General features: G+C 54.8%; 1 protein-coding gene across 1 annotated transcript; it reads right to left on the bottom strand.

Annotated features, from left to right (window-relative positions):
- Positions 1-987: 987 nt before the first annotated feature.
- Positions 988-11,410, bottom strand: LOC309682596 (guanylate-binding protein 1-like; the record flags this gene model as incomplete). Its single annotated transcript, XM_082496704.1, has 9 exons — positions 988-2,303; positions 2,433-2,535; positions 2,660-3,457; positions 3,757-4,026; positions 4,585-4,744; positions 9,812-9,938; positions 10,287-10,405; positions 11,156-11,190; positions 11,299-11,410. The coding sequence occupies 7 exons, from the start codon at positions 11,408-11,410 to the stop codon at positions 3,117-3,119; spliced, it is 1,164 nt and encodes a 387-aa protein (XP_082352830.1). The 3' UTR covers positions 988-2,303; positions 2,433-2,535; positions 2,660-3,116.
- Positions 11,411-11,442: the final 32 nt, after the last annotated feature.

Genomic DNA, 11,442 nt, shown 5'->3' with positions numbered 1-11,442 from the left:
CCGGACCGATGGGCCGAGGCCAATGGTATGAGGTTCAAGAAGGCCAAGTGCCGGGTCCTGCACTCGGGTCACACCAACCCCAGGCAGTGCTACAGGCTTGGGGCAGTATGGCTGGAACGCTGCCGGGGAGAAGAGGGCTGGGGGTCTTTAAAAGGTGTGTAGGTGTGGCGCTTAAGGACCTGATTCATTGGTGGACTCTGCAGTGTTAGGCAGTGTTGGGCGAAAAGGCTTCAAGTTATGCCAGGTGAGGGTTAGACTAGATATGAGGAAAAATTTTTCACTGAAATGGTTATTAGACATTGGAAGGGGCTGCCCAGGGAGGGGGTGGATTCGCCATCCCTGGAGGTGTTTAAAAGAGGGGTAGACGTGGTACTTGGGGATATGGTTTAGAAGCGGTTTTGCCAGGGTAGCTTAGTGGTTGGACTTGATGCTCTTCAAGGTCCCTTCCAACCTCAGCAATCCTATGGTTCTATGTGGTGGGACGGCTCCCAGGACTAGAGTGTGGCAAGGGAGGGTCTCACGGTGTGGGGGCTCAGGAGGGCAAAGAGCACCGGCACAGGAGCCTGTGGAGGAGCAGAGCCTGGGCTTTGTCCTCGGGAGCTTTCCCAGGACCTTGCTGGGTGAGCAGGGGCTGTGCTCTGCAGACCTTCCTCTCTCACGGGCAGACGTCCCCTGCAGGGATGGAGTGCCCACAGCGCAGGAAAGTCTTTCCAGGGGCTAGTGTCTCTGGCGTGGCGGGGGTGACTGCCTTTGGAGCAGCCCCTCTGTCCAGAAAGAACTCAAAACCCTCTACTCCTTCACCTTACTGCAACGGTTAGTGTCCCTGCTTCTTCTCATGCTGCAGGTGAACATTTCATTGCCTGCAGGGAAGAGGGACACCCCTTTGCCCATGGGTGTCGTGGGTTGACCCCGGAAGGCAGCTAAGCCCCACACCACTTGGGGGATGGAGGAGACAATGGGAAGGGTGAAAGTGAGACAACTCATAGCTCACGATAAAGACAGTTTAATAGATAAAGCCAAAGGTGCCTGTGCAAACAAAGCAAAAGAAGGGATTCATTCTCCACTTCCCATCGGCAGGCAGTCAGCCACCTGCAGGAAAGCAGGGCTCCATCGTGCGTAGTGGTGGCTTTGAAGACAAACGCCATAACTCCAAACATCCCCCCTCCCTCCCGCTTTCCCCCGGTTTCCATTGCTGGGGCACAGGCTCATATGGTCCGGGATATCGCTTTGGTCAGTTGGGGTCAGCTGTCCCCGCTGTGTCCCCTCCCAACTCCTTGCCCACCCCCCGCCTACTCCCTGGTGGATGAGAAACAGAAAAGGTGCAGACACGCTTCGGTGACAGCTAAAACAGGGGGGTGACACCAACAAATCCAAAACACACAACCACCCCGGCATCTAAGGAGAACATTAACTCTCTCCCAGCCAACCCCAGTACGATGTGGGGGACACCTCCCACGAACCCTCTGTACAACAGCCATCTCCTGCTATACCACCTCAGACACCCTCGGGAAGGGGCACTTGGGGATCTCTTGGGCTCAAGAGAGACAAGAGGCAGCAGCATGCAGCTGGGGTGAGCGAGCAGAGAGCACGACAGCCCTCTGGGGACAACTTCCTCACCGCTTCAGAGGGAGAAGAGCCTCACGAAGGACCAGGGTGGGAAGAGCTACAGAGCAGAGGATGGCTTTCACTCACTGCTCCCTGGGTCACGGGCTCACTCCTTCTGGGTTCCTCTGCCCAGGACTGATGCCAAGCAAACCAGGTAGCGCCCACCACGGGGATTCCTGCTCTACTCACAACCTCCGCGCTCTTTCACGCTGCCGCAGTACGTGCCAGCCTAGGATATCAGCTAGTGGGCTTCAAGCTCTCTCGGGCGTGTTTCCCACAGCCCTGCTGAGGAGGTCTCTCGAAGAGGTGTGTTAGATCCCCAGGGACATGTTCTGAGCATGGCAAAATGCTCCCCGACCGCCCTCCGGGCATTATGGCCTTTCTGTGCCCCAGGCCACCCTGGCTGTAGACGTTCCCCGTGCCTTCAGGTCTACAGTGCAGTACAAGCGAACGTGGAGGTCACTTCCCTACTCTACAGCAAGCGTCTTGCAGGAAAGGCTTTCAAACTTTAACAGACTTCTACGTGGGGACTAAACACACCGTCGTATTTGGCTACAACAGGAGTAAGAGTAAAGATATCAATCCTTGCATAAGGGGAAACACGAAATGTGTGACATTTGAAAATACACGGTCTCTGTTCATCCTCTTCCACTCGTCCTCCCACTCCTTCTGAGCTCTCTCATACTGCTCCCGCTCACCTGGTGACAGAGAAACAGAGGTGTTGCAAAGGCGGGAGCTGAGCCCCCAAGCTCCCAAGGACTACTCTTGTCCCCCCCACCAAGCTTGGCCCTCGACAGGCAGTGACATTTCTGCCCCCCAGATTTTACTTTTCAGCTCCTTGTCCTTCTCTGCCAGGGAGATTTGGGTGTTGATGATGATTTTTTCCAGAGCCTCTATGCGCGGGAGGAACTCCAGCAGGACAGCATAAGCCTGCAGGAGTACAGTAGAAGAGGAGTCGGGGGCAGAAAGAGCAGCAGGGGGGAAATGGTTTCCTGGGGGAAGGGGATGGGACGTGGAGCCTCTCCCCTTGAAGGGGAGCTGCTCTTGTGCCTACCTTCACCCCCTTGCCAGGCAGCTCCCAATATTTCTCCAACAGTGCCTTCTGGTCTCCTTTGAACAGCTCATAACCCCCTGACACACTGTAGACACCAGCACTGATGTTTTTGTCTATGTCTTGGTAGAGGTTCCAGAGAGCAGCCTTGCAATTGCGACGGGACACCTCCTCGTTGGCCCTGCAGAACGTCGCCTTGATGGCCTCCACCTGGCGCTGTCCAGAAAGATGCAGAGCAAAGGCATCAGCCCAGGCTGAGCTGCGGCTGCTGCTCTCATTCTAGGCAAAAATCAAGCCCTGTTGCCAAAGAAATTGGGATCTCCATCTGTGGGGTAATCAGCTGGCAGGTGAGAGATGGGGAGGGCATTGTGCACCCATGGACATCTCTGCGCCAAGGTGCCCAGGAGCAGAGAGCATGCCAGGGACCACAGGCTTCACAAAACAGAGGGACAAGAATTAGTCAGCAGGAGAGGGGAAGCATGTCCCTGGTGGAATCCCAGCTGGGCTGGGGACCACCTACTGTAAGATCTGCCTGGAAATGGCAGATGTCATCCTCGAATGCCTGTTTCTGGAACAGCTCCAGTGCCTCCCACTCGCACTGGCTGTGCAGATCCAGGAGCTCCTCAACGGTCTCCGTCGGCAGCTGCGCCCGCTGATGCATCAGATCATGGTACAACTTCACAGCCTCTTCCACTGCCGCTGCATTTGCAATCTTGGCCAGGGCAAGCATTGCACTCTCCAGGCATGGCACTGCCCCGCTCTGGATGGCCTCCACGTAGGCCTCTGCCAGTTTCCCCAGCACTGCCAAGGAGGACCGAGGATGAGAGATCGGCAGCCCCAACACAACCCAGGCTCCCCTTCGGCCCCGGCTCCTGCCATATCCCTGCTGCCTCCCTGCCAGAGCCTGCCTCAACTTCTCTTCCAAACTCTTTCCCACCCGCCTCCAACACCCAGAACCTCCAAATCCAGAGGCAGGCACAGCAGCCAGCAGAATACCTCTCCCTTTCCCCACCGGCATCATTTCACTATGCATTTGACCCCTCCCCAGACACAGTGCCAGGAGCTGCTGGCCACCCAATCCTCTGGACAGCCGTACTCACACGTCCCTGTTATGATGCTGCCACCGGGGATGGTCTTAGGTGAAGACTTCTCCCAGATGTGCCTGCAGAATTTCTCCGCCTGCTGCTGGAATTCAGGATTGATCTCATGATCCTGAAGCTCCTCCAAGTGGACCAGGTCCCTCTTGTGGGCTGGCTGCTCAAAAACAAAGCACTTGCGATTTGGAAAGAACCTGCAGATGCATTCCCGGGGCTCATTGTAGCGCTGGATCTCTGGGCTGTTACCTGTGGGGTAAGGGGACACGGAGCAAGTTCACCGGGCTTGGGCTGCTCTTGACTTACCCTGAAATGCCGCTGAGTCTGGGGCTGGACGTCTCCAGCAGCACAGCACCATTCCCTTACCAGCCTTCAAATTCAGTGCCTTCTCCAAGTAGTCATCCTCAGAGATTTCCTTCCCATCCACCTCCATCTGCAGCGTGAAATCCCGGACAGTCCAGACAAACGTTGGGAAGAAGGAGACAAACTTTTCAGAATCCTTCCCTTTATTGTTACTCTGCTCGAGTGCTGCTTTCAACTTGACATGCTCGGACAGCTTCATCACATAGCTAGGGAGCTGGCTAAGGAAAGAGGGAGCTCTGCTCTGAAGGCAGGGGCATCGCCATCCTGCAAGCCCCCAGCACTTCCTGGGCAAGAGGGGAGACTCTGCGGGGACAGACAACTGCAGGGAACCACCGGAAGGAGGAGGGAGAAAAAGCCTCAGCCCTCAGCTCCACCACATGGCACTCCTGAGGACTCAAAGCACATCACTGGGCAGCACCAGAAGGTTCTGCCACTGTCGGAGGAAGTAACATTTGTCAAGCCCTTGCCCACCATACAGGCAGAGGAGGGCATCCCTGGTGCTGCTGTCCCACCAAGGATACTGCAGTTGCTCCATGGCCTGCTGGTCAATGGTGCCTCTGCTGTTGTAGATCAGGGTGCTGGAGAGCAGTACGGTGAGCACAAAGATCCAGGTGTCGTTCTTGGTGTCGCCCTGGAACAAGAACCCATGGCTCTTGTTAACAACACTCCCAAAGTCTGAGCAGAACCCCAGAGCCCCAGACCCTGAGCACCCCTAACCAACATGCCATGGCAAGCCCACTATTTGGAGACATCCACCCCCATGCCACCCCCATGTCTTTCTGCAGCCGCGTTATCCTCAACTCTTTACTCTCAGGGTGCCACCACACCTCTATCCAAGTGCTCCCTGAGCTCCTCGTTCCCGTTCTGCTGCTCTTTGCCAGAGAAGCAGAGGAATTTGGCACCTCGTCTACCCCAACCGCCTTCCCCGTGGCCGCCGGCTCTTCCCAGCACACAGGCTGAAGGCCTCCACCGGTGGTGGGAACACCTGCACTCTGGTCCCCGTGGCTGGGCCCTCAAGAGCTTCCCCAAGTGCTGGGAATGCACAAAGGCAGCTTCCGCCTCTGCCACACCTTCTCCACGTCGCCCAGCCCTTCAGTGTCCAGCAGCACCAGAGTGTGTCCAGGCTGGCAGGGGTGAGGTACACACCACATCCAGACCCCTTTGGTGTGGGACTGCAGGCCGCAGCCCAGCGAGAAACCTGTGGGGAGGACGTACGGCTCTCCAGAGTGCTACATAGAGAGGGGGAAACCCAGGTACCTTGGCCAGCCGGGGTCGGGACCTCCCTCACCTTTCCTCTGACCAGCCAGCCTGTTCATGAGGTAGGACTTGCCAGTGCGGTACAGCCCTGTGATGCCCACCACCACCACAGGCTGGGTGATCTCCGACAGCACCTGCAGGGCCTCCTGATGCACCACCAGCCTCTTCGTCTGGCTGTTCTCTATGAGGCAGACAGGCTCCGGCATGTGCACTTCAGATGCCATTGCTGACGCAAACGCAGCCTGCGGAGGAGACGGCGAGACGGCATGCTTAACAAGGTGGGGGCACCCCACAGTCCAAACAGGGACAGTCCTTATCACCCTGCTTCATTTCTCCAAGCCAATCATGCTTTGCATCAAATTCCTTCCACCACACCTCCTCTTTTGGCCCATCGCAAGCGATGCTGCCAAGACAACGACGACACTTGGAAGAGGTGCACAGCCCCTTCCCGTTGGCCACACAACAGGAATGGCTCAATTCCGCAAAGCCCACTGGGACCGTGGGAGTGTTCTGCATTGTGTCCTGAACCCCCCGTGGAAGTTTGCTGAGTGCCGAATTGTGCAGAAATGGGTGTGGGACAGAGCAATGGCCTCAGGCAGGGCTCTAGGGCAGAGGAATGGCTGCAGAGTCACAGCAGCACCAAGGGAAGGATAGGTTAGGGGATGAAAGTCAAGCTTCTGGGAGCTGCCTAGGAATGTCTCCATAAATTTCTCACACCCGACCCCGTTAAACCTCGTCTCACCCCCCGCTGTGCTTCTCACCGGGACATGAGTTTCTGCACAATGTGCAGTTAATTTTCAGCAGTAAGAAGAGGCTTAGCTAAAACGTGAAGTTCCTGAACACAATTGGTCCTGTTTTACCTCAAAACGCAACCACCATGACAAGCCCCCGCACCTGTGGCTTCTGGATCTGGGAGCAAGAAAATTTACTCTATCCCAGCCAAAACCACCACAGAATCACAGAATCACAGAATCACAGAATCGTCAGGGTTGGAAGGGACCTCTGGAGATTATCTAGTCCTACCCCCCTGCCAGAGCAGGGTCACCTACAACAGGTTTCACAGGACAGCGTCCAGGCGGGTTTTGAACGTCTCCAGAGTGGGAGACTCCACAACCTCTCTGGGCAGCCTGTTCCAGTGATCCACTACCCTCAAAGTGAACAACGTCCTCCTCATGTTAAGACGGAACTTCCTATGTTCAAGCTTGTGCCCATTACCCCTCGTCCTATCAATGGGAACCACTGAGAAAAGACTCCTCCCATCCCTCTGGCATCCTCCCTTTAAGTATTTGAAAGCATTAATAAGATCCCCCCTCAGTCTTCTTTTCTCTTGACTAAAGAGACCCAAGTTCCTCAGCCTTTCCTCATATGAAAGATGTTCTAATCCCCTAATTATCTTCATAGCCCTTTGCTGGAGCCTCTCCAGCAGATCCCTGTCTTTCGTGTACTGGGGAGCCCAGAACTGGACGCAGTACTCCAGATGCGGCCTCACCAGGGCAGAGTAGAGGGGGAGGATGACTTCCCTCCACCTGCTGGCCACACTCTTTTTGATGCACCCCAGGATGCCATTGGCCCTCTTGGCCGCCAGGGCACATTGCTGGCTCATGGTCATCCTGTTGTCCACCAGGACTCCCAGGTCCCTTTCCACAGAGCTGCTCTCCAGGAGGTCAGCCCCCAACCTGTACTGATGCATGGGGTTATTCCTCCCCAGATGCAGTACCCTACATTTACCCTTGTTGAATTTCATTAGGTTCCTCCCTGCCCAACTCTCCAGCCTCTCCAGGTCACGCTGCAAAGCCGCACAGCCTTCTGGCGGGTCAGCCACTCCTCCCAGTTTAGTGTCATCAGCAAACTTGCTGATAGTACACTCTATCCCTTCATCCAGATCATCGATGAATACATTGAACAGGACTGGACCCAGTACTGACCATTGAGGGACACCACTTGCTACTGACCTCCAACTAGACTCTGCACCACTAACCACAACCCTCTGAGCTCTATCTGTCAGCCAGTTCTCAATCCACCCCACTGTCCATTCATCTAGCCCGCACTTCCTAAGCTTGCATGTGATAACCTTCTTTACATCCAGGTGCTTTGAGATGATAAGAATGAACAAGAAGTCGGGAACGGTCACCGCCACGACAGCTGACCCCCAACCGACCATTTTGCTTTGTTTGCACACACTTTGCTTTTGCTTTGCCTATTAAAACATCTTGATCTCGACCTATGAGTTCTCTCCCTTCTGATTCTCTGCCCCATCCCACCCGGGGAGGGGCAGCCACCGGCTGTGTGGGGCTTAGTTGCTAGCTGGGGTTAAACCACGACAAGCCCCAGCTATCACCAGCCCCTCCCGGGCTCCAGCAAACCCCACGCACAGACGTGGAGGCAGCACAAGGGCTCAGCCCATGCCCAGACCCAGAAGCTGCCCCACGGCAACCTCCCGCACCCCCCGCGACTCACTGTGGCAATGGCCAGCTCCACACACACTGCCCACTGCTGGGCTTTGAATCCTCTCTGAGGACCTCACAAGCACTGCCCTCTTCCAGGCAAAGCAAGGCGATCCCCAGGGGGGGACAAGAGGCTGCCCCTCATGTCAAGGGCACTCCCCGCATAGTAGGGAGGAGAGGAAAGGTTCGGGCATAGCGCCCCAGCTTCGGCCAGTCCTAACGCGCGTGCAAAGCCACAGGGGGGTGAACACCCGCTCCCAGCCACCCATTCCTCTTGCTCAGTGCCAGAGCCTACGGAGACGTTTGGGCCACCTCCTCCTCCCACCCGCTTGGGTCCCTGTCACTTGCTGGGGACCCCGTGGCTTCCCGGGTCAGAAGGAGGCATTCCGCAGCCCCAGTGTGCAGGGCTGCTTGCCCGGGCTGGGGGGAGGCGTGAGGGGAAGGGACTCACCGCTGCCTTCGTCCCCTGTCCAAGGCTGCAACAGCTTTGCTGCAGCCTGGGTCCTGCCCTGACTTTTATCCTCTGCCCGTGGCCAGCGGCCCCTCTCCTGCTATTCCGGGAAATCAGAGTGAGTCATAGAGCAGAAGTGAAAGTCAGGCACTGGTGGGCAGGAGGAAAACCCCACCCAGAGAGACCGCCCATGGTTTGACAGGGCCCACAAGCTCAGCACAGAAACTCGGAGCAGACAATGTAAAGACAGTTTAATAACTGAAGGACCAAGAACAAAAAACAAGCGACCCAAAAGCAAACCCTCACCACCTCCCAACCGCATGTTATCCCACACCGGGGCGTGAACCATTCCCCTAATGTCTGCGCACCCCACATCGCTTTTCCCCCCGGCTTGTGGTGGAGTGAAAGACACGAACTCCGATATGCAGGATTGAAATCAGCTTTATTAAGCAAGCGTGCTCTTTTTATACTTTTCTACCAAGACCAGTAATTTTCTACTTTGCTTGTTTACACCATCGCATACTCTAAAAGATCATGTTCCCCCCGTAAAGGGAATCACTCTTCCCTGTGAGCAGCTCTCCTTATCTAGGGAGTAGCTTCACACAACTTCATCATCTGCCACAACAGTGCTGCAGCTGCTTATTCCTCCCTATTCGTTCTACCACACTTAACCCTTCTTTTGCCTCAGTCCCCACTTCTCCCCCTTTTTTCTTTTGTTGAACAATTAGCACTGTGTTGATTGAGTTTTTCAACATTCTCTGCAAATATTGTAAAAGGCACAGAAAAAAGCACGGTTCTGCAAAGCAGCATGTCCAACCGAGTCTACATCCATTAATAAGCTAGACAGAGACAGCGACGTGGCATTGCTCTGTTTGGTAAGCCAGCACTCAAATTTATTCAACGTGGCTAAAGCTTGCGAAGCAGCATAGAGGCCGTAATTATCTCCCCTTTACTCCAAAACCCCACGTTATCATTGCATTCGCTCTGAAAGGCGTGGGCCGATCGTTTGGGGCGTCGATGATGTTTTGTAAAATTCAGAATCGTTGATGTATTTGGGGTCAACTGCGTAAGTCTTCCCGGACTACAGGGCCCTCCCCTTATATGTTAGGCTACACCTCCCCAAGCTCGATCGCCACAGATAAAGAGCCCCCGCAGGAGCTGTAAAGGCACATTGCTGGAGCGGGAGACCTTACTACTGCTCTAGCTGCACCAGGCCGTGTTATTTCTATACATAGACAGAGAAGAATTAACATTCGGTGCTCGTATACTTAAAATTGTTTCCAGTATACTGAAAAATTAGACAGCTATCCATTTTGATTGAGCCTAGGAGTTCATTCTCCTGTGGCTCATGGGGTAGGGGTGGCAAGTGAGGAGCCCACCCATCCCAGTTATGAGCCAAAGCTGATGAGTTTCCAAAATGCCTTGCTTGTTCATGGCTTGGCCAGTTGTCTGCTGGGACACCAACGAGACATGTGGAAAAGGGGTTTCCTGGGGTAGGCAGCGAAAGGCGCAGGGTGTCCTGACTGGTCTTGTTTGCCAAAGTTACGCAGATGTTTTCCTTGGGTGCCGGTGGGATCCACAGCACATCTCCTGGTTCTGCTGTCATCATGATGACGAGGATGACTGCAGCGACGGTCGGACCCATCTCGCCAAAACGCATCTTGGTGCAGTATCTGTGGAGACACAAGCATATCCGCGACCCCAAGTTATCTGTGGGTACGGACCTTCCCATTGGTTATTCATCATATTTTTGATCATCACCTGTGCTTTCGCCCGTGGAGAGAGTGCTTGCAGTCCCTCTGAGAGAGTAAAGTGTTTTATCACGGCCAGCTCACCGTCCGTCCATCGATTTAAAAAATTCAAGACATATAATGCTTTTGCTAAACGTTCTGGCGGTGTGCCTAGGGCCACCCCCCTTTTTGTTTTTGCAACATGGCTTTGAGCATGCCATGGGCCCGTTCCATGATGGCTTGGCCAGTAGGAGAATGGGAGATACCCGTAATGTGGGAAACCACCCACACCTGGAAAAAGCGTGCCGTCTGACGGGCCGTATAGGCAGGACCGTTATCAGTCTGAACACGTCGCGGGACACCAATGCCACAAAGGCGGCCTTTAGATGCCGAACTACTAGCTCGCTCAGCTGTATGACAGGAGGCAAAAATACATGTCGAAAATGTGTCAACCGACACGTGCACGTATTTCAACCTGCTGAGATCTGGAACACAGGCAGTGTCTGTCTGCCAAAGTTCTGGAGCCGACAGACCTCAGGGATTAATGCCAATGGGGACACCGGCGTCACTTGCTGGCAGTCTGGACAGGAGGCAGCAATGGCTTGAGCCTGTTCCTTGGATATAGAAAACGGACAAGCTAATGCCTGAGCATTTTGATGAAAAACTTCATGTGACAAACAAGCTTGCTCAAATGTGTGTGGGACCACAACCGGGCCCGCCACCAGATCCGCCTGTGCATTGCCTCCGACCATGGGGCCTGGAAGTTTATTCGGGGACTGCACATGCATGATAAAATATTTGCCCGGCCACCAATCCAATAAAAGCAACAATTGCCTCATAAGAGAAAACAAGTGAGGATTGGCGACCTCCTTTAAAAAGGCAGATTCCATTCTGCTGCCCAGGCCAGCAACATAGGCTGAGTCGGTGACAATGCTGAGATGTGTTGACCATTGGCAAAAGGAACAAACTACTGCCAGCAATTTGACGATTTGAGGGGAGCTGTGGAGCACTTGGACATCCTGCTGCCAGGGAGCCTCAGCGTCCGATCACCAAATGATGTAAAATCCGACCGGAGGTGGAGGCCCCATTGTGACAAGCAATCTCTGCCCCATAGAGTGACTCAGCTAGCGAGGATGAATGGCTTTACAGTTGCCACTCACCTCTCCGGGCCTGTACTCAGAATGTTGTGCTGACTCTGCAATGGGAGAGCTGCCCCCCCTGATACCAGAAACGGAGGCAGCCGCCCTGGGGGGTGGCCACAAGGGAGGCCAAGCTGTTGTAGAGGTGCTGGTAACATCCGCACCCGTATCAATAATTCCTTCCAGAGTTATCTCATTTTGACGGGTGGAGTGCCGGAGGCTACAACGGTAGGAGGGGCGTCTCGTGGAGACCTTCTGGGCCCACATGATCTGCATGGGCCCCGTGGAACTGAAACCATCTCTGTGAG

The sequence above is a fragment of the Vanellus vanellus genome (assembly GCF_965231255.1).
Source record: "Vanellus vanellus genome assembly, chromosome: 30".
NCBI lineage: Eukaryota > Metazoa > Chordata > Aves > Charadriiformes > Charadriidae > Vanellus > Vanellus vanellus.
This window is presented reverse-complemented; position numbering and strand designations above follow the sequence as displayed.